This window comes from Enhydra lutris, unplaced genomic scaffold (assembly GCF_002288905.1).
Source record: "Enhydra lutris kenyoni isolate GAN:26980312 unplaced genomic scaffold, ASM228890v2 scaffoldscaffold13, whole genome shotgun sequence".
Lineage (NCBI taxonomy): Eukaryota > Metazoa > Chordata > Mammalia > Carnivora > Mustelidae > Enhydra > Enhydra lutris.
Window position 1 is genome coordinate 29,709,415 of NW_019154097.1, and position 23,748 is coordinate 29,733,162.

Genomic DNA, 23,748 nt, shown 5'->3' on the forward strand with positions numbered 1-23,748 from the left:
GCCGGGGAGCATCAGAGCAGCCTCCCTGATGGAGGTGCACATGCGTGGAGGCGGAGCAGGGCTGCACGAGAAGCCCTGGGACCCAGCCAGGCCCAAGTCGCTCCCCACAGCCTTTTGTGTCGTTTCTACTCTGGGCACCGCCTGGGCTGTCTGGGACAAAATCTACCCTGGTGGGGAGGGGGGGTGCCCATCATGCAGAGACAGGGGTCTGGGTATTTCATTCCGAGGATGGAGGCTGTCGAAACTTCTGAAGCTTAGCTTAGGTCCCCAGACGCCTGCCCATGCTGCCCCCAACTCTTATCTTAGCTGGCAAACCCCTGAACATCCCTCAAAACCCAGTTTGGATGACACCTCTCCCGAGAAGACTTCCTGTCGCCCCAGGGGAAGAATCAATTCCTTCCTCACCTTCGCTGGCTCTTACTGGTGGGTCACACAGGATCACAAAATGACAGAAAGCAGCCTCGCGTGGGACTGGATGCTCCCCAGAGGCGGGAACCAGAGCATCTACTTCCATTCTGAAGGTGCCAGGCAGGAAAGGGACACACTTTCTTTGCATGAAAGCCACTGCCAAGCTGTGTGCCGAGGGATACTTCTCCCTAGAGGGGGCGTCTTTTTTCTAATCGGCACAGAGGCCTGAAGTAGACCGTGAGTGGCCCCGGCGTGAACTTGTCAGGTCGGGATGATGAAGGTGGCCGTGATGGCTCTGCCCCTTCTTGGTGTGTGATCTTGGACAGGCCACTTCACCCCCCAACCCCCGGACCTCGGTTTCCTCATCTGTAATCCGGAGCTGCCACCTACCGAAGTGGCTTTGAAGAGCAGATGGGACAACAAAATGAGACAAAGCCGGTGAAGTCCTGAAGGCCATCTCAGAAGAGGCAGCTCGCCTCAGAAATCAGCCGTGCTCACTGCTGCCTCCTAGTGGTGGGCGAGGCAAGAGAACCAGGAAGAAGTCCCAGGCCCAGGGCGGCCCGAGGGGCTGAGAGGAAAGGTCCAGTGTTCTGAAGTCAGAGGGACCCAGGTTTGCATCTGTCCCTGCAGATTCCTGACTGAGGGGCACCTGCCTAGTCCCTCTCCTGGATCATAGCCCCTGCCTGACTGGGCTACCGCAGGGACAGAGAGATGAGGGGATGGCACACAGTAGGTGCTCATGAAATGACCGCTCCCTTCTTCCCAAGATGGCGGTTGAGATGCGCGGCCGGGCTAGAACTCTGGCCAAGGCCCAGGAAGACCCAAGCCTCTCCCAGGCCTCCTGGGTATGGCAAGATCCCAGGGATGACATGGGGCCCACAGGCTCCCCAACGGTGCCTGGTGTTTTGAACCAAAGCTTATCTGACCGTCATGCCCATCCCAGTCAGAGCACTGCCCTGCCCCAGACCACTGAAACCCACCTTGGAAGCTCTGCTTTGGCCCCAGAATGTAAACAGGCAAAGGGAGCTGGAAACTAATTGCAAAATTTATTCCAGGGCAGCAAGGGCTGGGGAGATTCTTAAGGGCACTTCTCATTTTGGGGCTGTGGGTCTCTGGCCTTGGCAGGGGTACATGTTTCAGTGGGCAGGGGCGGGGACAGAGACAGGGCGGTGAGAGGCGAGGGGGGCATGGATGCCCAGTCACCTCCAGCTGGGCAGGCTCAGCACAAGCTGCAGTGGCGACGTGGAGGCAGGAAACCCGGTGGACACCCAGCGCGGGGACCAAGGAGAGCCAAGGCCTCCCCTAGCGCCTGGCCCTGGAGAGTGTCCTTCAGGACACAGGGCAGGAGGAGGCCAGGGAGCGGAGACCCAGCTTCCAAGGTTTGCAGCAAGGGATCCAATGGGACGGGGCCAATGCAGAAGGGGCTTATCAGCAGTGTCCCCCGTCTGGAGACCCATACACCCTCCTCAAGTTCACCCGTATTCCCACACACACAGACTCCGAGCCCCGACAGGCCATCCTGCTGTTCACTGAAGGAGGGGCAAGCAACAGCTCCTCTCCGGACCGAAACAATGGTCCAGCACTACCCACAGGGTCCTTGGCACGCGGTGTTCGGAGAGGAACCGTAGGCTGTACTTGGGGCTAATCCTCAAGTCCCCGCCTCAGTCCTCAAATCCGTTCCCTGCCCCACCCCCCACTACATAACCACCTTTCCAAGAGTATCTAGATTACTAGATTAAAAAACGAAACCCACAAACCCACAAACCTCTTGACTACAGCCTTTGCAGACACATACCAGCCTGGGCTGACCAACTATGGGTGGGGCTAGAATGTTCTAGCTCCCTGGCGAGAGAGGGATAGAAATTTCTCCTTCGGTGGGAGAGGGATAGAGAGAGCTGATTGCGGAGAAATTCTTTTCAGATAGCATGTCACAGTTCTCCCCTGCACGAGTCAGATGGGGGTGGAAGGGCTGGGGAGGCTTGGTCCTAACCTGCCCCCTAGTGTCCTCTAGGCCCCACAGTGCCTGACCAACTTCGCCAACTCAGTGACCCCTCATTGACAGAACAGAGGGCTGCCCTCCTGGTCTCTGGGAGGGAGTTCTGGAGACCCTCTCTTCTCCTCCACTTGGTGCCCCCTCAACGTCCCTCTGCTTCTGTTTCCCGGAGAGGGGAAAGGGACAACTTGGGACCCAAGGGATATGGAGGCCCACCAGGGAATCCCGAGCCTCCTCCCCGGATCTGTGCGTCCAGACTCCAGGACAGACAGGGGAGCAAGGGGAGGGTGAGAGGGTGGTTAGCAGCCGCCTTCTCCGGGGCCCTCCGAGCGGGGCCCACCCTACCTCCACCAGACCCCGTCCCCCCTCACCCACCTTCCAAAACACGGGGCTGCCGAGAGCGCAGGGGCAGGGGCATGCAGGGTGGGGCTCTTGGGCCGGCAGAATAAACTCAGTCCCCTGGAGGGCCTGGGGGGGGCAGAATAAACTCAGTCCCCTGGAGGGCCTGGTGGGGCGGCTGCGGCCCCGCCCACCTGCCCGGCCCCGCCCCGGCCCCGCCCAGCCCAGGCTCAGGTCTGCTTGGCCTGCAGCATCTCGATGAGCAGGTTGTTACGCGGCATCTCGTTGCCCAGGTGCTTGTGGTACAGGTACTCCTTGGCCTGCATGCTCAGCGCCCGCACCTCCACCAGGCACAGCAGCAGCTGCTGGAACTTGTCCCCGCAGTGCGGGTAGTGGCACAGGGTGTAATCGAGCAAGGCGGCGTTGGCCTTCTCCTGAGCGTCCTTCACCAGGCTGTGGTTATTCAGGAACTTCACATCTGCAAAGGGAGGGGCTCCGTCACCATCAGCAGCCCATCGCATCAGCCGCCGTCACTGGCAACGCCAACGCCAACACCCCCTAGAAGCACCAAAGACACGGGCGCCACTACCGTCAGAGACGCGACCAGGCCTCCCGTCGCCACCACAGCGCCACCTCAGCGGTGGAGGAGCACAGCCCCCAGCATCCATCGCGGGTATCGACAGCCCCGCGTCCCTCCCAAATGTGGCCACCGCCGCCACCGTCCCCCCCAACCACCACAGCCGTTCCTGTCACCACCGTCACCACCGTCAGCAGCTGTCACCAACACTGCCCTCTCTGCAGTTATCCCAAACGTGGCCACTGCCACCATCACTCCCCCAACCACGATCACCTGCCGCCATCATGACTGTCACCGTCACCCTCCCACTGGTCAGGATGAACACCTCCATTGTCTCCAAAACCGTCCCCACCTCACCAGCTGTCTCCTTGTGCATGTGACAGGTGACAACAGTACCTACTTCACAGAACTGTCGGGAGAATTCAGAGACATGCTCGGTGGGAAGTGCTTGGAGAACAGTGTCGGGCACGTAAGAACACGTATGTGGTGACATACTTGAACACAAGTATTGTCACCACTGTAACCCCTACTCTCACCCCACCATGATCAACACCAATCCCAGCCCGACGGTCAGAACCATCGTGGGGCGCCCGGATGGAGCAGTTGGTTAAGCTTCTGACTCTTGATCTCAGCTCAGGTCTTGATCTCAGTGTCAGGAGTTCAAGCCCCACGTGAGGCTCCATGCCAGGTATGGAAACTACTTTAAACAAACAAAACAAAAAACCATCCTGTTGTGTCATCCCCCCATCACCATCAGTGGACAGGCCCAATTCTAGGCAGCGACAGGCACTCCTCTTGTCTACCGATCAAGAGCCTCCACTACCACAAGGAGATTCTCTCATGGGGCCGTGGGGGGATGTGGATGCTCATGGCAACTGCATTTATGGGGGGGGGCACCCGGGAGGGTCACGCATGGGAGACACGAGCAACGGAGCAGACATTACACAGAGCAAACGGGCCGATCTTTAAAAGCATAGAGCTACGTGGAAAAAAACAGAAAAGGAAGGTCCAGAGTTCAATCTACAAGGCAAAGCCGTCTACATAAATTAAAAATGCTTGCACAGAAGCCTGCACATTATGTAAGAACAGGGACAGACAAGGAATCCAAGTTAAACATGAAGGCGTGGCTGCCTGTGGGAGAGGCAAGAGCTGTCCGCTCTCCATGGACCGGTGATCGCTTGTGCCAGGGACAGAGGAGTGTGACCAGTGCCTTCTGCACACCCAGGAGAGGTGCAGTGAAGACACGAAAAATAAATGTCTTTGGAGAGAGGCGATTGGGGCTCAAGACCCAGTCCCACCAGTTAGGAGCCGTGGCATTGTGCCCTGTCCCCTCCTGGCCCGCAAGGCCTCCTTCCTCTGTGAAGGGGGCCTGGCCTGTGAGTCGGCCTCCAGTGGTTCAGGCAGTGTCATCCGTCCACTTCCCTTCTGCCCCATCCCCATCAGCTCCGTGGCTGCGGGGGAGTCTGGAGCCCAGCATGTGCAGCCCTTGGCCCTTCTAATCCCGCTTAACACCCACTGCGCCAGGAGGGCTGATGCTCCTGGCAACCCTGATCCCCAGCCGCCCCCGGTACGCCTGCTGAGGGTTGTGTTGTCCAAAGTTGGATTTAGGGAAACCTGAGCTGGGCCCAAGGCGTATGGCAGGATCTGGCCGCTGTCCTCCACCCCCACCCCTGGCTCCCTCACCTCCCTGCAGTGAGCCAGGGTCACTTTCTCCCTTGCCGCCCCATGATCACCATGAGCCCATGAGGCACCTTGATGCCAATTAGAAAGAAGTTTCCCCTTGTCCACAGAGACAGTATGGCAAGGGACTCACAAGCAGGATATCAGCCCCTATTCATCCCCTGCCTAGGGGCCCTTGTGCAGTGAACAACATGTTCAACTGTGCATTGCAGCCCTGCTCCTTAGCCTGAACTACTCCAGACACACTCAAAGGTCATGGGAAGCCCCCACCCTCTATGAAGCCGGCCTCCTAAGCACAAGAGGTGGCTATGGGGCTCCTGGGTGGCTCAGTGGGTTAAAGCCTCTGCCTTCGGCTCAGGTCATGATCCCAGGGTCCTGGGATCGAGCCCCGCGTCGGGCTCTCTGCTCCGCGGGGAGCCTGCTTCCTCCTCTCTCTCTCTCTCTGCCTGCCTCTCTGCCTACTTGTGTTCTCTTTTTGTCAAAAAAAAAAAAAAAAAAAAAAAAAAAAAAAAAGAGGTGGCTACTGGCCCATCCCTGTCCCAACCTGTTTTCATCCCATAGAGTCCTGTCTACCTTCACCTCCCACCCTCACCTCTCCTCACTGCTCCCTCACCCCCCCACCCCTAGCCCAGGCTGGCCAATTCTCCTGATACCACCTTCTGACCATATGCAATAGGAGGCTGAGGGTCCAGAGAAGGGTAGGGACCAGCTCAAGGCCACACAGCAGTAAGGGGGCCCAGAGGAAACAGCGGGGGGGGGGGGTGGAGGAGGATGGGCTGGGATGTTGCAGTAGAGGCAGGAGTGGGAGGGGGCTGGGAGGACCAGAGCCTCGGCTTTACCAGGATTTACTGTTCCCCACAGGGACAATGGGGTGGAGCGCAGGGGGTGGTGCGGACAAGGACAGCGCTCAGGGACAGCCCCCACTCTTAACTGTTCTCTGGACCTCTCAGCTCTCTGCAGCCTCGAGACCCCCACCGCACCCATGCGGTGGGCTACTGGGCTGGGGAAAGGAAGCCATCATCAGTTAAGCCCCAGTAACCACCCTGCAGTGTAGGTGCACCCAGGTTCCCGGGCACCCGCAGGGCATCGTGCTCTAGCTCAGTTAATCCCTAAAGACACCCAGGCAGACAGAAAAGGGCTTCCCCCAGGCAGGCAGAAAAGGGCTTCCCCCAGGCGCAGGGACCGTGGGGTGTGCCTGGGACACCAAGGAAATGCCAGAGTCTGGACACAAAGCCAGGTCTCCTGGCTCCAAAGCCTGGTGGGTAAGTGCAGGCAGCGTCAGGCTTGGACATCAGTTCCTGAGAGATGGGACATGAAAACTTTATGTTTCATCCAATCCAGGAGTCCTGTCCAAGGGCCTCCACCCCCAGGATCCTAGGTTTCCCAGGCTACTGTGGACTCTAGACTCCCCTTCCTCCTCACCCTAGAGACCACTGTCAAGTCATGCCCCCTCTCCCACCTCCCCACACCCCCCTCTAAGGGACTGTCGTGAAGATTCTGTGGAATAATGGGTGTGACAGCCAACATCCCACTGAACGCCACGCCCTTCTTCCACTAGATGGGGGGAGCAGGAGTCGCACAGACCTGGAGGTGCCCCCTTAGTATGTCAGGGGTTCAAATCCCAGCTCTATCACCAACTGGGTGACCTTGGGCAAGGCCCTTCCCCTGAGCTGTCTGTCACCTGCAAAATGGGAACCGGGCCTGATCTGTGTGCCCAGCTCTGGGCCCCCGGGACACCGCAGGTTGGAGGTGGGCCCAGGGGAGAAAAACCTGCTGTGTCCGCCCCCCCCACAGCCTGCTTAGCCCCAGCAGTCCTGGAGGTGGGAGGCGGGAGGGGGCTGGGAGATGGCACCCCCACCTCGGAGAGCAGCCTGCTAGCGCTGTGGAGCTGGGGGCCCCCAGGTTCTCAGAAAAGCCCCCTTTTCACGGTTTAATTGAATATTTGAATAATCCTTTCATTCCAGCGAGGCATAAAGAATGTTGTCCCAATAGCGGTGACTCAGGCAGGCGCCCCCGCGCACAATGGCCCCTCGAGTGGGGCTGCTATTCAGGCCGCCTTTTGTTGGCGCGGAGCAGTGGGTAAATTGCAAACGCTTAAGGGAATGCTGCGGCGGCCGCCTCAATGGGAGTCAGGAAATCGAATGTTAGGTCAATCCATTAAGCTTCGATTAAGTCCTCTGCGGAACAATGCCAGCCGGGCCCATCTTCATAAACACCGCGATTGCCAGGAGAGAGGCACTAATTTTAATTAAACCTCCTTACCTGCCTCCACGCCTGCAGGGAGAATGCTATTTAGACGCCAAATGGCACCCTTCTGCGGAGGCAGGCAGGAAGGAGGCGCTGAGGGGGCTGCAGGCGATGGGGAGGGGGAGTGGGGGGACAGTCGTCACAAGGGACAGGGCTGCCCAGCCCAGGGAGGCACTGCCCCAAGGGTGATGTCCAGCATGCCAGGTAGCGGTCTAAGAGCAAGTGGCCATCCCTCTCTGGGCTCCAGGTCCCTTAGGGACTTACGCCTGGGGCCTGGGACCATGGGAGAGCCACCCCCGCTCCACCTTCCAAACTCTGGGCAGATCTTCCCTCTCATCTTCCCCAAACTTGTCCACTTCACTCCAGCTCCAGGTCTAGCCTCTTGCAGGGCTCTGGGCTGCCAACAGCCAACCTTCTTCCCTGCAGCAGCTGGAAGGACCTTGCTAAAATGCAAATGCGATCATGTTACTCCAGCTGAAAAGCCTTCCCAAGGGAAGGGTCAAGGTCCTTGGCCTGACATTCAAAGCCTTGCACAGCTCAATCCCTGCCCGCCTCCCCAGCCTCCGCTCCACTCCTTCCCTGCCCCACACCACAGCAGACCTCCCGGATTCCCCATCTCTTTGCACACGCTTTTGCGGCCGCTTGCTTTGTTTCACCTAGAACGCTCCTACTCATACTGCAAGGCCCAGCTCAGAGGTCCCTCCTCCAAGAAGTCTTCCTTGATATCTTAAGTGTGGGGTGGTTTCTTCTTTTTGGCCCAACCCTGATCACACCGGCCTGCTCAGGCTCCTCCTGGAACCTGGAACTTATCAGCCGATAGCCTCATAGCTCAGCTGGCCTCCTCTCTTACTGTTCTCCCAGGAGCTCAGGCAGGTGCAGGCACCTAGGCCTCCTCCTCCTCCCCTCCCAGATTCAGCCTCATTATAGTTTCTGACCTGCTGGGCTGGGCGTTCCCCCACCCACCTCATCCAGACCTGCATCCCTGTGATAGGGCACTGTGCCAGACAGTACGCAATGAAGATGGAGACTGACTTGATCATTCATTCACTTCATTCATTCGTTTCTTCCTTTGCTCACTGGTGGTAATGATGGTGAGGAGAAAAACACCACCAGTGCACATTCCAAGCGTCCAAGCGATGCACTGAGCACTTTGGGGGAATTCCCTCTTGAAATCCTCATAGCAAATTAAGATTATCAGGATGGTCATCTTACAGATGGGAAAATAGAGGCTCAGAGAGGAAAGTGACTTGCTCAAGGACACACAGCCAGAGAGAGAGTTCAGATTTAGAATCCAGGTGGTCCGTCCCTGGTTCCCATTCCTAAGCACTGTTCCACTGTGCCTCACATGTGTGAACACACACACACACACACACACACACACACACACATACACACAAACACTCTCTCTCTCTCTCTCTCTCTCTCTCTCTCTCGCTCGCTCCTGTATCCAGCCCCTCCAGCCTATGCCAGCCAAGCCCTGGAGAGTGTCCCTGTCTCTTAGGCCCCACTCTGGCAAGCAAGAGGAAGACTAGCAAGAAGGAGGGGCCAGCACTCTGGTTTCGGAGTTCGGAGTTCGGCCACTCACCTGGACCCTGGGAAGAGGGCTGGGCTGGGCTCTGCTAGCCTTATCCACCCCCCACCTCCCATACAAGGAGAAGTCCTGGATTTATCACCTGGCTGAGGCCAGAGCTGCACTGAGCCTGGTAGTCCCAGCCCCCGAGGCTTTATTGGAAGAGGGGCAGGGGCTACAGGGGTGTGCCTTGGGCTCTGGGGGTCTAGAAAGCCAAAGCAGGGCAGCAGCTCACAGGGAGGCCTGGCCAAGAAGGCTAGTGGCTGGCAGCCCACCTTCCACCCACCCTACCTCTGGACCTCCCTGGAGGCCTCCTGATTAGTGTCAGGTCAAGAAAGCAGCCCGACTGCCACAGATCCCACACTTCAATTCTATGTGCACTCCACATCCTTCCTATCTCCAAATCTCCCGTCACTCCCCAATTACATACAGATTCTTTCTACGACGGGACATGGAAAAAGCCACCAACCCATGGAAGTTCATAGTTTGCTCATGTGTGAAAACAGTGATACAACCGCAAAGGCACAAACACGCACATGCCTCCTGGAGTCTCCACACCCCCAACCACACGCCACGATGCCTGGCAGCTCACAGAGACACGGCTCGGAGGCGGGTCTCACTGGAGGGAAGAGAGGGCTTCCCCCAGCTGAAGACAGCCTGGCCTGGGCCCCAGAGGCCCCTCCACGGGCTCCAGGCCACAGCTCCTAATTGGCTGCCCAAGATTCTGTCCCCAGTCAGCACCATGGTTGTCCCCTACCAAGCCCTGTAGCCTTGCACGGAAACCCTCCAACTATTGCAGTAGTGGGGAGAGGAGACCGGCCCAGGAACCATAATCAACACTCCCTTAATACCCGCTCAGCCCGCCCTGCTCTCCCCAGTCTTAGGCAGGCGCTCCCTTGCCTGACCCGGGCTAGGATGTCAATTACCACAAAGATGACATCTGAATTCTGCCGCTTGCCCAAGTGACAAGGCAGTCACGCCACTCCATTCTGACCTTCCATCCAGTCTACACCTCTGCTGAAAGCCTGATCCCTCCGGCAAACTCCTACTCATCTTCTAAGGCCCTGCTCAGATGTCCCTCCTCCAGGAAGCCTTCTAGGCAGAGCCCTTGTTCCCCCACTCTGAGTTCCCCATCTCTGTCCCTGCCCCAGCAGCACGAGCCGGAGGCCTCTACTGGACTGGGAGCCACCTGAGAGCAAGGACACGTCCACGTTCACAGCCCTGCTGAAGCCGGGGAAGGCACGGATGGCTTGCTAGGGGAGGGAGGACAGGAGGCCAGCCTGAAAAGAGCCCGGAGCAGGGTGGAGGCTGGAGCGGCACTGGCTGGGCAGGTCAGGAGGTGATGAGACGGAGACCCCCGCCTGACTCAGGGCTCGGCGCTGCTGGGCTGGGCTCACCCTCTGCCACTTCCCTGCTTTACTTTCCTCCTCAGCCCTATCACGGTCTTCCGGGCTGTACATTTCACTGACCATTTCACTCATGTCTGTAGCTTACGAACTGGATTATGCTTATCGTCTCTCCCCGGATAGAGCTGGCTCGGTGACAATACGAACAGGGAGACACCCTGTGTCCCCGGTGCCTTGCAGAGTGCCCATGCTCAGCAGGTTTATAGAATGAATATATGAGCGAATGAATGAGTGGGGAGCCCAGAGCCGGAATCTGGGCACCCCCTAGAGCAGGGAACCTGGAGAACAGGGACCCCAGGATGGGAGCCAGGAAACAGAGCCTCCCCAACTCACACAGGCCTTTTTCTGGAGGCGACCTGGGCACTTCTCCGGTGCTTCCAGCCAGGAATTTACCGAATTCTCCGGAGTCCTTCCCCACAGAGGGCCAATCTTAGACCGGGTCTTGGTCGGCCCTACTTCCAAACAGAGAAACTGAGGCCCAGGGAGGAATCAACCTCCATTTTAATAGCCGGGCCCCGGGCCAGGTCCCTTCATGCCCTGACTCACCACAGGAGGGGTCCCGGCGCGCCGCGGAAGCCCCCTCGGGGGCGGAGCCTCACGGAGCTGGGGGGGGCGGGGCCTCCAACCTCGCCCCCTCCCCACCTCAGGTCGCCCTCCCGCCGCCGCGGGTGGGCAGGCGCACTCACCGAGGCTGAAGAGGATGAGGAATTTGAGGCAGACGAACTCCTGGCGGTCGAGCTGCAGCGCGTGCAGCTGCAGGACCAGCTCCTGCGCCCGCAGGACCAGGCTGTGCAGCAGGGACCCTGCCTGGGCGGCCACCGTGCTCAGCTCCACCTGCGCGGGCGGAGGGCAGGGTCAGGGTCGGGGGACACGGGGCGGCGGGGAGGGGGCGCGGCTGGCAGGGGAGGGGAGGCCCGGAAGGAGGCTGGGGAGTGTGGCCCCGTCCCTTGAGCTGAGGGGGTGGGGGCCGCTCCCCGCGCCCCAGAGACCCTCCAGCCCCACCACGTGGCCCCGCCTCCCCAGGGCTCCTCACTGCCGGGCGAGCTGAGGGCCCCACGGCCGCAGAGCCAGCCCCGGGGTCCCTCACGCCCGGAGAGCTGCCTCCGACCCCGTGGCACGAGCGGCTTTTGTGTTTCCTGTGGTGTCTGCAGCAGACACGGCTCGCCCTGGGTGCGGGGACAGGGTGGGAGCTGGTCCTCCCGGATCCCCGTTTGCCCGGCCACAGCCTCGGCTACGGCCACGGGACTGCCCGGGCCCCCACGCCCACTCGCGGCCGCTCAGACTGGGGACGTGGTCACACCTCAGCTCACGTTCACACACACTCCTGGCCACACTTGCAGGGTGGTCCAGCCATTTCAGGAAGTGAACGCACACACATACACACAGGCGGTTGTATGGTCACCTCACAAGGTAAGGGGACAGACACGCACCGGTGTATGAGCTTCCACATGGGGTGACAGGCAGATCTCAAGGACCACAGGCTTACGTGTGTGGAGATACGGCCTCAGAGACCTCCGCCTGCGTGTTGACGTCGGCCAACAAACACGCTCACACCTCAGACTCTCCTGTCCGCGCTCCCGGGGGGCCTCCAAGCCACACCCTCGGGACCAGCATTCCCTGGCCCTGGAGGCCCTGAGACACCCCCGGTGAGCTGGGTTGGAGATACGGGATGGGGAGCAGGGCCTCAGCCTCCAAACCCCACCCCGGAGTGCCTGTCAACCGCTCTTCCTCAGGTCTCCCTCTTGGGAGTGATGCTACCCCCACCAGCCTAGACCTTGTCATTAGCCTCTCTTCTTTCTCTCCCTCCTTCGCTCCATCTCTCCTATACCTCCTCCTGCCCAGGAGGGGTCTTCCTCCTTGAACTGCCCCCTCCCGGGTCCCCAGCATTACTCAAAGGCCTCGACTTCCTTACCCCCCATCTCTCCCCCTCAAATACAACCTGGATGAGCCCTTCCTCACTTAAAACTCTCCTGTTGCTCCCTGCTTGATCTCAGGAGGTCCCAGCTCCTATGCTAGGGCCCATATTTCCCTGCTCAGAGCAGGGTGGGGAGCCCTAACTCCTTCACCCATTCCTTCATCCACCCAGGATTTAGGGCCTGCCCCCAGCCTTACCGCTTACCTCACAGGGCTCCTGGTCCTCCAAACCCACCTACTAGCACCCACATACCGGCAGCGTCTGGTAACTCAGAGGTTCTAAACATCCCCCTGTGTGCCTTTGTCCATGCTGTCCCCTCTGCTGTGACGGGGGTGGGACTGGCCCCCACCACCCTTTACAACCTGACCAACCCCTACGTGTTCTTTCAAGACCCACGGCCACCTTCACCACCTCCAAGAGCCTCCCTGACCCTCCCCACATCCCTGAGCTGCTTCCTCGGGGCTGGAACCTGTCGAGGTCAGGGCCAGGGCTGGTCAGAGGGAGGTGGGGCATGAACTTGGGGAAAGGGCTGACATTGGGGGTGCCCAGGGCTAGCCCTGGAGAGGCCTAGGACCTCTTCTGGGCTCAGAATTTTGGAAGCATCCTTCAGAGCATGGCACAGGACATAGTAGGGTCTGGTCACCTCCTGCCCGGTGACCAGCAGGATGCTGCCCTCCTTGCCGTGTTGGATCTGGCGGTAGATGTGGTCGAATACCAGCAGCTCGCTCCAGCAGTTCTGCAGCAGCGTCATCTGGTCGGCCACCTGCAGGGAAGAGGCACGTGTGGGGCTGGGGTCCAGCCGGGTTCGGCCGGGGACCTTCTTCCCACCCCTGCCTCTCCCAGCCCACGATGCAGAGGCTCACCTGGACATGTGACCTGGGCAAGCTGCTTCCCCTCTCTGTGCCCTTTTTGCTTATCTGCCTGCTTCATCAAAGGGTAGCAGGGATCAAGCAAAAAAAAAAAAAAAAAAAAGCTACTGGCAGTGCTCAGAACTCCGACGGGCCTGGCTGCAGGCCCCAGCTCTGCTCCTACAAGGAGTATGACCTTAAGCAAGTTCTATAGCCTTCTGAGCCTCGAGTCTCTCACCTGTGAAGTGGGCAAAGTATGGCACCCGATGGGGGTGTCCTTCCGTCCCAGAGGGTTAAGACATTCTAGCACCGCAAGAGTGGACACTCGTGACCATGGTGAGCAGGACTCGGGACCGTGGGATGCCAGAGCCAGAAGGGCCCTCAGGCATCCTCTGGCCAAAACTTCTATTGTTTAGATGACAATCTGCTGCCCAGAGAAGGCAAGGGGCTATCCTGGGATCACAAAGAGGTAGAGCAAGGCCAGAGCCACGGCTGGCCTTCTCAGTCCACAACCCTCTACAGTGACAGATACCACGCTCTCCTGGGTGCTCCAAAGTGCCCGGGGCACAGGGGCCCGCAGGTCACCCTGGGGAGACACGCTACAGACGCCAGTCCCTCCCAGCCCCCGCGGCTCATTCGCCAGCCACCATCTGCCCAGCTGGTACTTCCTGGGCACCTTCCTGGGCCCTGCCCCGTCACGAGAGCCAATTCTGACAGCTACTAGTCTCTGTGCTACAGATCCATGCCCCTAGGAGGCTGGGACAGTCCCTAACCCCAGTCTAAGGAGAGAAGACACCCCAAGGAGTCAAGTAACTTGCCCGAGGTCACACTGCCCCGTCTGGTTCCAGATCCGCGCTCTGAACTGCCTGGGATGGAAGAGGACCCAGCCTGGCCACCCAGGAGTTCACGGCTCACTCGTTCCCTCCCCCACGAAGCTCCCCTCAATCCCTTCCCCTCCCGCGGTGCCCTCACCATCCTTTGGCTGTGGCACCTGCCACATCTGATGACTCCAGTTCACTTCTCTGCCTCCCCTAACACCTGTGGGGTCTGGGAAGGTCTGGGAAGGCAGGACTGGTGTCCAGCTCGTCGCTGGGCTCCCGGAGGAGGGGTCGGTGAGCAACTGATGAACGCGTATGTGCTCCCAAGATAGGCACAGGGAGCAGAGAGGGGCTGCTCCCAATCCTGGGGGGCCAGAGGGATCCAGGCAGCCTCTGGCCTGAGGGGAACTAGCAACGCCCAGTGACCAGCTCTCTCTTCTTGGGGATTGAAGCCCCCTCCTCCCCTCGGTTCCCCTCTTCCCCGGGGGCAGCCTGGGGCCCATCCTCAGGCGGATGGAGGCGGAGAACAAGTGCAGAGAACGAGTGAGCAGCTGGTCAGGCTTCCTTCGGGCCTCGCCTGCCCACCTTCCCACAGGCCCGCCGTGGCTGAGAACAAGAGGGAGGGCCTGTCTCTGTCCCGCTCTGAGTCACCAGCCCCCCATCTTCCCTTGCTCACCTCGTCTCTGTGTCAAGAACCTGTACACCTCTCCCCTCCCCTCCCCTCCGAGCAGAAAGTGCTTCCTAGAGCCCAGCTATGGTCAGAGCAAGAAGCCCGGCTGGGGCCCTAGGCTCAGCCGCAAGGAGCCCTGGATTGAAGGGGCCAGGAGAGAGGAAGACCCGGGCAAGGGTGAATCACAGAGACATCTCTCCTATCTCTCCTCAGGAAGTGGCCAATCCCAGAGAACCACAGGCAGGAGGCCTCCCCACCAGTTTCCGAGGAGGAAGGCAAGGCTCGGGGAGTGCCTGTGACCGGGCCCACTCTCAGCTCGCCTGCCCTGGCCTCCTCACCCCTCCTGTCATGTTACAGATGAGGAAACAGAGGCTTGCCTAAGGTAACCAGAGGTAACCAGAGGCCCCTGATTGGGCCGGGCTGCAGGACGGCCCCAAGAAGTCCTGAGGCCCGCATGGAAGGCGCCTGCTAGGAGTCAGTGGCCTACCCTGGGCGACCCAGATGGAGGCAGAGAGAGAGGGAGGATGTGCGGGGCTGGGCTCTGCTCACCCCTCACTGGGGCCCTTGGGCCTGGCTTAAAGGAACAGGGGGTTGGGGAGGTGGAAGAGAGAGATAAAGGGGAGAATTAGGAGATAAGCAGGCTGAGCTTCGGGCAGAAAGCAAGAGGGGTCACAGTGACCCGGCTGGCCAAGCCCTGGGAGCAGACTCTGTACCCAGACCTCAGACCCCAGGAGTGGGGGCAGCCCTGCCCACGGGGCTGATAGGGGTGGCAGGGCGGCCAGATGCCATATTGGCTGAGCCACGGCGCCCCGTCCCTCTGTTCGAGTCCCCACTCAGCCACATATCCTCCTCTGCCCTGATTTCTGTTCTGAGGAACTAGAAAAACAAATGCTCCCTCTTTTGGTTAGAGAAGACATGTGAGCCCAGGGGCCTCTGTTGTGAAGGGCTCTGTGGCCCCGTGGCGGGCTCTCCTGCAGATCCTGCCCGCGCTGACGTGCCCATCTACCCCTGGCCAAACGGACTTGTCACTTGCTCCTCCTCTAGGTGGACAGATGGACACATACCAAACTCTCAAACACTGCCCACACACAGATGAGCACGCACGCGCGTACACACACACACACACACACACACACACACACACACACACACACCTCTTTTTATTTCAAAGAAAACCAGAAGGCCCTCGCTGCAGGCCCCTCTCCATAGGAAAGCAGGTGGCTAAGAGCCTCACTTAACCAAAGAGGCTGGTTTTCACCTTGCTTCTCTTTCTCCCTAAGCAAAGGTTCCTCCTCTGCCCTCGGACCTCCCTGGCACCCGGGGAACAAGGACGTTTGCCTGTGGCCTGGCCCTGGGGTCCCTCGCCCGCCTGGTCTGTCTGCTCAGCCTCCCAGCCGCCCACCCCTCCCGCGAGTCTGCCATAAATCCTCCCGGAGCCTTGACGCTTCGCAGCCTGCCCTGGAGAAGGGGTATTTATGGGTGCCGAGATGACCTCCCTCCCAGCAGGGTCTCCCCTGGAGCCCCCCGGGGTCTGATCTGTCTGGCAGCCGAAGGCCAGCGGGCTCTGTAACTCTCCGGTGACTGACATGCCGCGGGCCGGCCAGGGCGCGGTCCCGGCGGAGCGGTCGACCGGCCGTCGTTTGTCAGGCCGGGAGTGACAGAGTTACTGCTGTTTAAATGAAACCATCAATCTGAGCCATTCTCTTGCCGATCGGGGGCCTCCCAGTTGGATGTTGAGGGTGAAGTGATGTCAAAATGGGTCATTAGGCACTCTCGGGGCTCACCTCCCCCTCCCTGACTCCTATGGGCCATCCTGCCCGCCTGCCCTTCCTGGGAACCGTCCCGAGAGGCTGACGGCTTAGGCGGACACATGGCCCTCCACCGAGCAGAGCAGCAGGGACAGGTGTTTCTGCCACCTTGCTGCCACACAGTGGCTTTCTAAGCCCAGGGCAAGGTGGCCTGGCCCGCGTCTGCTCCCGGGACATAGTACCCAGAGGAGCGTGGGTAAAGCCTATGCTTTCGCACTCCTCCCGGCCACGCCTGAGCACCTCCTGCAAGTGCAGGTTACAGGGGCAGCAGCAGAGGGGACAGGAAGGACGGGAGCCACCACTGCAACCTACCAAACTCTCCTGTGCGCTGGGCCCTGTGCGGGTCCGCTGACCCGTCCTGGCTCACTAAATCCTTGCAACAGCTCTACAAAGTAGAAGTTCTTTCAACTTCCCTTATCGTATAGCTAAGGAAACCGCGGGCCGAGGAGTAGTGCCTCGTCCACTGTCACGCCCGGGGTTAGGCAGCAGAGCCGACGGAGCTGGGACTTGAACACAGGCTGCTCTGATCCTGGTCTTTGTTATGAACTTCTCTGCCGTGGTCAGCGCCAACACACCTCGATTGTGTGAGATGAAAAACAGAGGCAGAGGGACATCTAAGCTGGGAGAGGGGATGGAGGAGGAGAACCCCAAGAGGGCGTCCAGGCTCCCGGCATCCCTGGCAGCTCAGCAAGGACTCCAGGCCCTCCCCTAGGCAGAGAGGCATCAGCATCACAGGGGGCTGGGTGGCCTCTGGGGAGAGCTCAGCCTCCATGGTAGGACCCAGTCCCTGTCCCAGGATGTGGGGCCTATGCCAGCCCTGGCTCCCGGTCCAAGCTCTGCTTCTGACCCTGCCAACCTCTCTGGACACAGAGGACCACCTGAAACTCCCTGACATATGACACCTTTTCACATTTCTAGGTCTTTCCCTATGCTGTTCCCCCTTCCTGGGATGTCCTTAACCTTCTCAGACTGCTTTCTGGAAAGGCAGAGATCAAAGAACACCCTGATTTCCTTAGATAGAGCCTTTTGCCCTGCTGCTGGGCCCCACTACCCCCCTTCCATCGCTCCCAGAGCCCTGGATGACCTGTGTTGGCACCATCTGCATGCCCGTCTGTCTCCTGCAAAAGCCTGGCTGCCTCGTGGGTCCAATTCATTTCAAGGTGCCCACTGCCCAGCCCACGTGCCCCACTCTCAGAGCTAGAGAGCTCCCCACTCTGTCCCCTAAGATGTGTTCTGCGGGAGGTAGTAGGGGGGTGAATGGTCACCCAAGAGGGAGAACAGGGTCATTCAGCCCCACTCCCACTTTTCTGCTTCCCCACCTCTGGCTTTGCAAACAGACACCAGCCAGGCTCGCTGGACCAGTAGGAAAGAAGTTCCACGTGGCTGACGAAGAGGCCCACTATGGGCTGGGCTGGTACTTATCTGCAAGGTTCCTTTACAGAAGATGGTGACCATGGTTCATATTCCTGGGCTCGATTCAGAGATTCTGGGAAGGGGAAGCAGGAAGGTTTGGACCACAGAGAAGCCAGAAGCAGGAAAAAACACTCAGCAAAGCTGGGACAAAAGCCCTTCCCATCCTGCGTGAAAAACCCCAAGAGACTAGGAAGGCGGCCAGAGGAAGTGCCCTGCCCCTGGATCCAGGGTTCTGGAAAGCCAGGAATGCTCTGCTCCTCCTCCCCTCTGCACAGGGGGCTCATGGGAAGTCTGGAGGGGAAGCTGGCAACCAACGCAAGGGTCCTGGGATCCTCATCCCCAACCAGGGCCTCCAGCCAGGAGTGAAAGGCAGATGGGATTGCTCAAGGTCCCGCCTCTTGTCCCATCCATGAGGTTGGCCTAGAGTGGGGACAAGGGTGAGAAGTCCCACCCTGCGGCAGATGGAGGGCACATCCCCAGCTCCTCCACTGTGGAAGCAGGAATCATCACCACCAATTCCAGGCCCCCAACCCCATGATGCCTCAAGGGCTTACAGGCCCAACCTCCTATTTTATCCCGCCCGTGGCCAGCCCAGGCAGGCAGTACCCCCGGCCCATCCGGCCACATGCCCCTGGAGGAAGCCCAGGCGTCAGCATTGACAATGCTGCTCAAGGCTGCAGTGGCCCCAGCAGGGAGGGCAATGGGCCTTGCTGTTTACACCCAGCCCGGGAATAGCCAGGGAGGCCGGCCGGGGAAAACCGCACACCAATCAGCCTGGACTAAAGATGGTCTGTCCCCGGCCAGCGAGAAGGGCCTTGCCTGGGCTTGAGCGGCCTCAGAGGTTGGCAGAGCACCCTGTTCACAGGGAGCCAGGGCCCCAGAGGGGCAGCTCCCAGGCCTTGGGCCCTTTAAACCGCCAGGCAGAAGGACTGGGAACCTCTTCCCTATCTGGCCTCAGTTCTTCCCGCTGCTTTCTTGCTTACTTTCGCTGCAGGTACTTCAATCCAGGGGAAGGGAAGACTTGGGAAAGAGGTAGACGGGCTCCTTTGGCAAGATCGGTGACAGGACTCACAAGCCCGACCTAGCCCCCACTGCACACACAGACCCTCGAGACCAGCCATCATGAACAAGAGACGCAGGGACAGCAGGAACTTTCACCTTAGCTGGGAAGGAGAACGTCCACAAGCATTCCAAACTCAGAGATACGAACACCCCCACCTATGATATTTGAGGCTGGCAGGGATTGGCGGCCTCTCCAAACGGGAGGACAGGATCACTTGTGTCCTCTTCTCGACACTGGGCTGGAGCCAGAGACAGCTTCCAAAGTACTCAGCTAGTCCTTTGGGGGAGCTCAGGGTCTCAGAGGAAGAGAGATAAATGCTTACAGAGACCCTGACCAGAAGAGAACGGAACAGAGACCTAGAGGCCCAGAGAAACAGAGATGCAGAGAGACAGCACATCAGGGAGAGAAGGATAACAGAAAGAGATAGAGGCAGAGATAAAGCAGCAGAGTCTGTGACAAATAGAGACTCAAGACACAGAGAAAGAAAGAGAGCAGGAGGGGTGAGGGAGAGGGGGGAGAAGAGCAGGGAAGGCTGGGATGGGCCAGAAACACTCCTCAGTGTCCCCAGAGAAACCTCCCTGTGCCCAGATGCTGCCTGAAGCCAGTGGGCAGGACAGCTCCATCCAGAGGTTAACTGGGACGGAGGCTCGGGCGCCAGGAGGACACCCCAGACCCAGTGGCCAGCCAGGCGGGAGGAGGGACTCACCTCCAGCTCCTTGAAGACCATGCACCTGCGCGCCCAGTCCACGATGGAGATGAAGGTCTGGTCAGCCATCCTGCACAGAAGGCTGAAGGGCGCGGGCTGGTCAGGGCGGCCTTTGGCCGGTTCCTGCAGGCAGCCCACAATACGAGCCCGCACCTGATCCTCTTCTGGCTCCAGCTGCAGCAGCTGCAGGATGAGCTCGGGCACACCAGGCCCTCCGGAGAAGGGCTCTGGGTAGCCATAGGGTGGCCCAGGTTGCGGGGGACTGGCATAGGGCTCTGGGTACTCAGACTTGATGGCACGGCCAGGGAAGGTGGGATAGAGGTAGCCGGCCAGTGGCCCGTGGGCACCGGGCATGGCCATGGGCAGTGCTGGAGCCCCAAAGTCGCCCAGTGGCCCAGCAGGTGGACCAGAGGCCAGGCCCTTGGGCTCAGGCGCGTGCAGGCCAGGGGGCAGCATGTAGTCCGGCGGCGGAGGGGGTGGGGGAGGCACCCCCATCGGGGGTCCTGTCTCCAGCTTGAAGCCATTGGCTCGAATCTGTGCCTTCTTCTGCTGCTTCAGGGCACGGTCTCGTTTGTACATGGGCCCAAACTTGTTCCGGCCACCCCGCATTCGGTCAGCACGCACAGCTGCGGGCAGAAGGAGAGCGTTGGTCTCAGCCCCTCCAAGCCACCTACCATAAGGCCACACTCACAGATCTTTCCCAAATTGCGTCACTTCCCCCGCTCAGTACCTTCCCGTGGCTCCCTCTGCCCACAGAGGAAGTCCATCTCCGTAGCCTGGCATTCAAGACCCTGTTGGCCCTCCCGGATCACCCTTTCCAAGACCGCGTGTTCTTTCCCCACCGAGTTATCTCTCCGCTCCTCTGGCTTGCGTGCGTCCTTCTTCCTCCACGCCCCGCCCCCGTCATATTCTTTCTGCCTCAAACCCTTTCCTTCTCTCATGCCTGCCAAACATCCAGCCCTAGGGTCACCACCTCCAGAAGTGTTCCTGGATTCATCTAGGCACACTCCACTGTCCTTGCCCCAGATGTCCTGCCTCTTGTCCACTGTCATCCTGCTGAGTGGTATCATGCCATGTGACCCAGGCTGAGAGTTTCTGGAGACTCAGCAACGGGTTCAGGTGCCTAGTACAAGGCCAAGCAGGGAGACGGCGGCAGGCAACAGGCCCCGGTCAGCCTTCCTCACAGCCTCCCTCCAGTGCCCAGGGTCCAGCGGCTTGCTTCTTGACCGACTGCCCGACTCTGTCAAGGCCCTACTGCAAAATGACTCGGGCTTCCCCCAGTGCCTTCAGATATGACGCTGAGTTTAGGGCTGGCCAGGGTTCCCAGCTGAAGAAGGGACCTCCCTGGCTCACCAGATGTCCCACCGCCTGGCCAAGAATGTGTCACCAGCCCGACCCAACAGGCGCATCTCTGCAGCTGGAGTGTGGCCCCAGGCTCTGCTCAGACAGGACCCCAGCCTGAGTTCTAGGAAAAGGGACAGTTCTAGGAAAAGGGAGGGAGAGGGTGGTGCCCAGGAGGGAAGTGTCTCGGAGGTCCATTCAGCCCATCTTCCTGCCGCAGGGGTGAAGAACCCCGGCTCTGCTCCCTCGGCTGCATCTGGAGTATAGCTGCTCCTTGCACACAGCTAGCTCCCTTGGCCCAGGAGGACCCAGAGCTGGGGATATTGGGACATTCCCCTCTCATCTGTGAGTCCTTCCTCTAGGTGGCAGGACTTGTGGTCAGCGGCTCCCAGAGCCACTAGGGACCTTCTACATTGTTTGAAAACTTGAGCCAACAGCGGCCTGCTCGGCGCACAGCCCGGCGGAGCCAGCAGGGCGGACGCCTGGGACTGTCCACCCTCAGAAAGTTTGAGGTTTTCCTGCTGAAACGTTTTCCCTCCCCTGCGGGTGGAGGGGGTGGGAGGGATGGGCCTGGGTCCTCTGGGACCCGTTGTTCCCATTCCCTCATCTTCTCAGGGTCCTCCAGAGAACATGGTGGAAGGACTTTCACCCACTAAGTGATCGACCTGAGCGAACTTTTGGACGGACAAACATTCGGGTGGGCTGGATGAATGAAGGCTGTGATGATGGACAGATAATAATATAAATGATAATAATAATAATAATAATAGCAGTTGCTCTATACTAGCCTTTCATACAATTCCCTCACACTGACTCAAGAAGGACCTAACTACTGTTAGGTCCACTTTTCAGATGGGGAATCTGCAGCTCAGAGAGGTTAAGGAAGTTGCCCAGGATCAATCATCCTGTGTGTGGTGGCCCTGGGACTTGAACTCTGTCTGGTTAAGGTATTAAACACCCTGGCTCCCGTGGCTGTTGGGTGTCAGTGGGGGTGTCCTAGGTCTCCTTGCAGAGGGAGGAGGTCGGCAGGGCTCTGCCTGGAGCTGCACACCTTCTCAGAGGCTGGAGAGACGGTCCTCTCCCTGGGGTTCCCTTGCGGATGCCTCTGGACCCAAGCCCGGGGAGCCTGCACGCATTCCCTCGCCAGACAGAGCCATTCCTTACCCCTCCGCGCGGAGAACTGGCCTCACCCCACGTGCGGGGCCCACGGCTGGCCCCAGAAACTTTAAGAAGGCCACGGGTGCCCTCCTCGCACCCCTTCCACCACCCGCACACCCCCCCCAGCCGGGCTGTCAGAGGTCAGCGGTCCCAGGCCGCCACGCCGCGCGCCCACCTTCCAGGCGCATCCCCACCGTCAGGCACTTCTGGAAGCGGCAGAAGGGACAGCGCTTGCGCTGCGTCTTGTCGATCTTGCAGCTCTGGCTCTCGGTGCACGTGTAGTGCTTGTTGTTCTGCACCGTGCGCTTGAAGAAGCCCTAGGGGAGAGCGGAGTCCGCGCGGGAGGCGAGCAGGCCCCGTGTCCCCCTCCCCGGGCCCGTCCCCGCGTCCCGGCCGCCCGCGCTGCCCCCGAGCGCCCAGCCCGCCGCCCGCCGCCCCCTCACCTTGCAGCTCTCGCATGTGAGCAGCCCGTAGTGGTAGCCGGACACCTTGTCCCCACACACGGGGCACAGCTCATCCAGGTCCTCGTCGTACGAATAGTCCATGCCCGCGGCGTCCGCCTGCGGAGGGAGGAGAGGGTCACCGCGGGCGGGACTCGAGTGGCGGCGCGGCAGACCCGGGGCCGGCGGGGTCCGCGCCCCCACGCCGCTGCCCCCCGTCACCGCGCCCCGGGCGAGGCCGCCCATTCGAGCGCCCCGAGCAGCCCGTCCTGGGATGCGGCCGCTGCGGCCCGCGCCTCGGCCCTCACCGGCCCTGTCCCCCTGCTCCTGCTCCTGCTCCCGCTCCGCGCGCCCCCCGCCCCCGCCCGCGGGCTCCCCCGGCGTGGTTTGCGGCGCGCCCGTTCCGGGACCCTCGGTTCGGTGCGCTCGGGTCTGGTTTCGTTCGTCTGAGAACAAAACCCCCATTCTGAGAAAACGAGATGGGCTCGGCCGCAGGGGAGACACCGGCGAGCCCGGCCGGAGTGGGGCCTCGAGTGTTCTGCGGATCGGACAGGGACGAAGGAGACAGAGACAGAGTCCGGGGGAGACAGAGAGATGGCCAGAGCGAGAGCGAGAGACACCGACCGACGCCGCCTAACGGAGCAAGCGCCCTGGGGCGACAGAGACAACGAAAATCCGAGGCTGACAGAGACACACGGATGCCGGGCAGAGAAAACCCGGGGGGAGACGAGACAGAGAGACAAGGAGGTGGAGAACGAGAGAGAGAGAGAGAGAGAGAGAGAGAGAGAGAGAGATCAGAGACGCTGAGAGGCAGAGGCCCAGGAGAAAACCTGAGAAGGAGACGCGGAGCCAGAGACACAGCGGTAGACGAGAGACAGCCCGAGACACGCAGAGGCGAGAGAAACCCGGGAGGGAGTAAGGCAGAGAGGGGGACAGAGACACTGGGGGAAAACCTGGAGAGACGGAGGCGCCCAGCAAGGGGGCCGGGGCCGGGAGACGCGCGGGAAGCGGCCGGACCCGTGCGCCCGAGCTCCGAGGCGCGGCCCCGCAGGGCCGGACCCCGCCGGGGACTCGCGCCGAGGGAGGCGGAGAACGACGGCGCCCGGGACCCGGAGCCCGAAAGCGCCGAGGCGCCGGGGCCCACGGGCTGTGGGAGACAAAGCCCGCGGTAGCGACGGCAACGGGAGGCACAGCCTGTGCCACCGAGACCGAGACGTCGGGCGGAGGGCGGGCGCAGCGGAGACGCCGGCTGTGGAGCCGCAGGCCGGGCGCGAGGCGCAGAAACCTCGGGCGGAGACCCCCGCGGGCCCCGGGGGGCCGAGCCCGAGGCGGGGGAGCGACCTCGGGC

General features: G+C 60.5%; 1 protein-coding gene across 1 annotated transcript; it reads right to left on the minus strand.

The window, feature by feature from the left end:
- Nucleotides 1-2,970: 2,970 nt before the first annotated feature.
- Nucleotides 2,971-22,505, minus strand: LOC111146254 (nuclear receptor subfamily 5 group A member 1). The gene is made up of 6 exons (XM_022501727.1): nt 22,404-22,505; nt 22,136-22,277; nt 19,462-20,087; nt 12,779-12,898; nt 10,907-11,054; nt 2,971-3,218 (listed from the first exon to the last, which is right to left on the minus strand). Exons 1-6 carry the CDS (start codon nt 22,503-22,505, stop codon nt 2,971-2,973), a joined length of 1,386 nt encoding a protein of 461 aa, XP_022357435.1.
- Nucleotides 22,506-23,748: the final 1,243 nt, after the last annotated feature.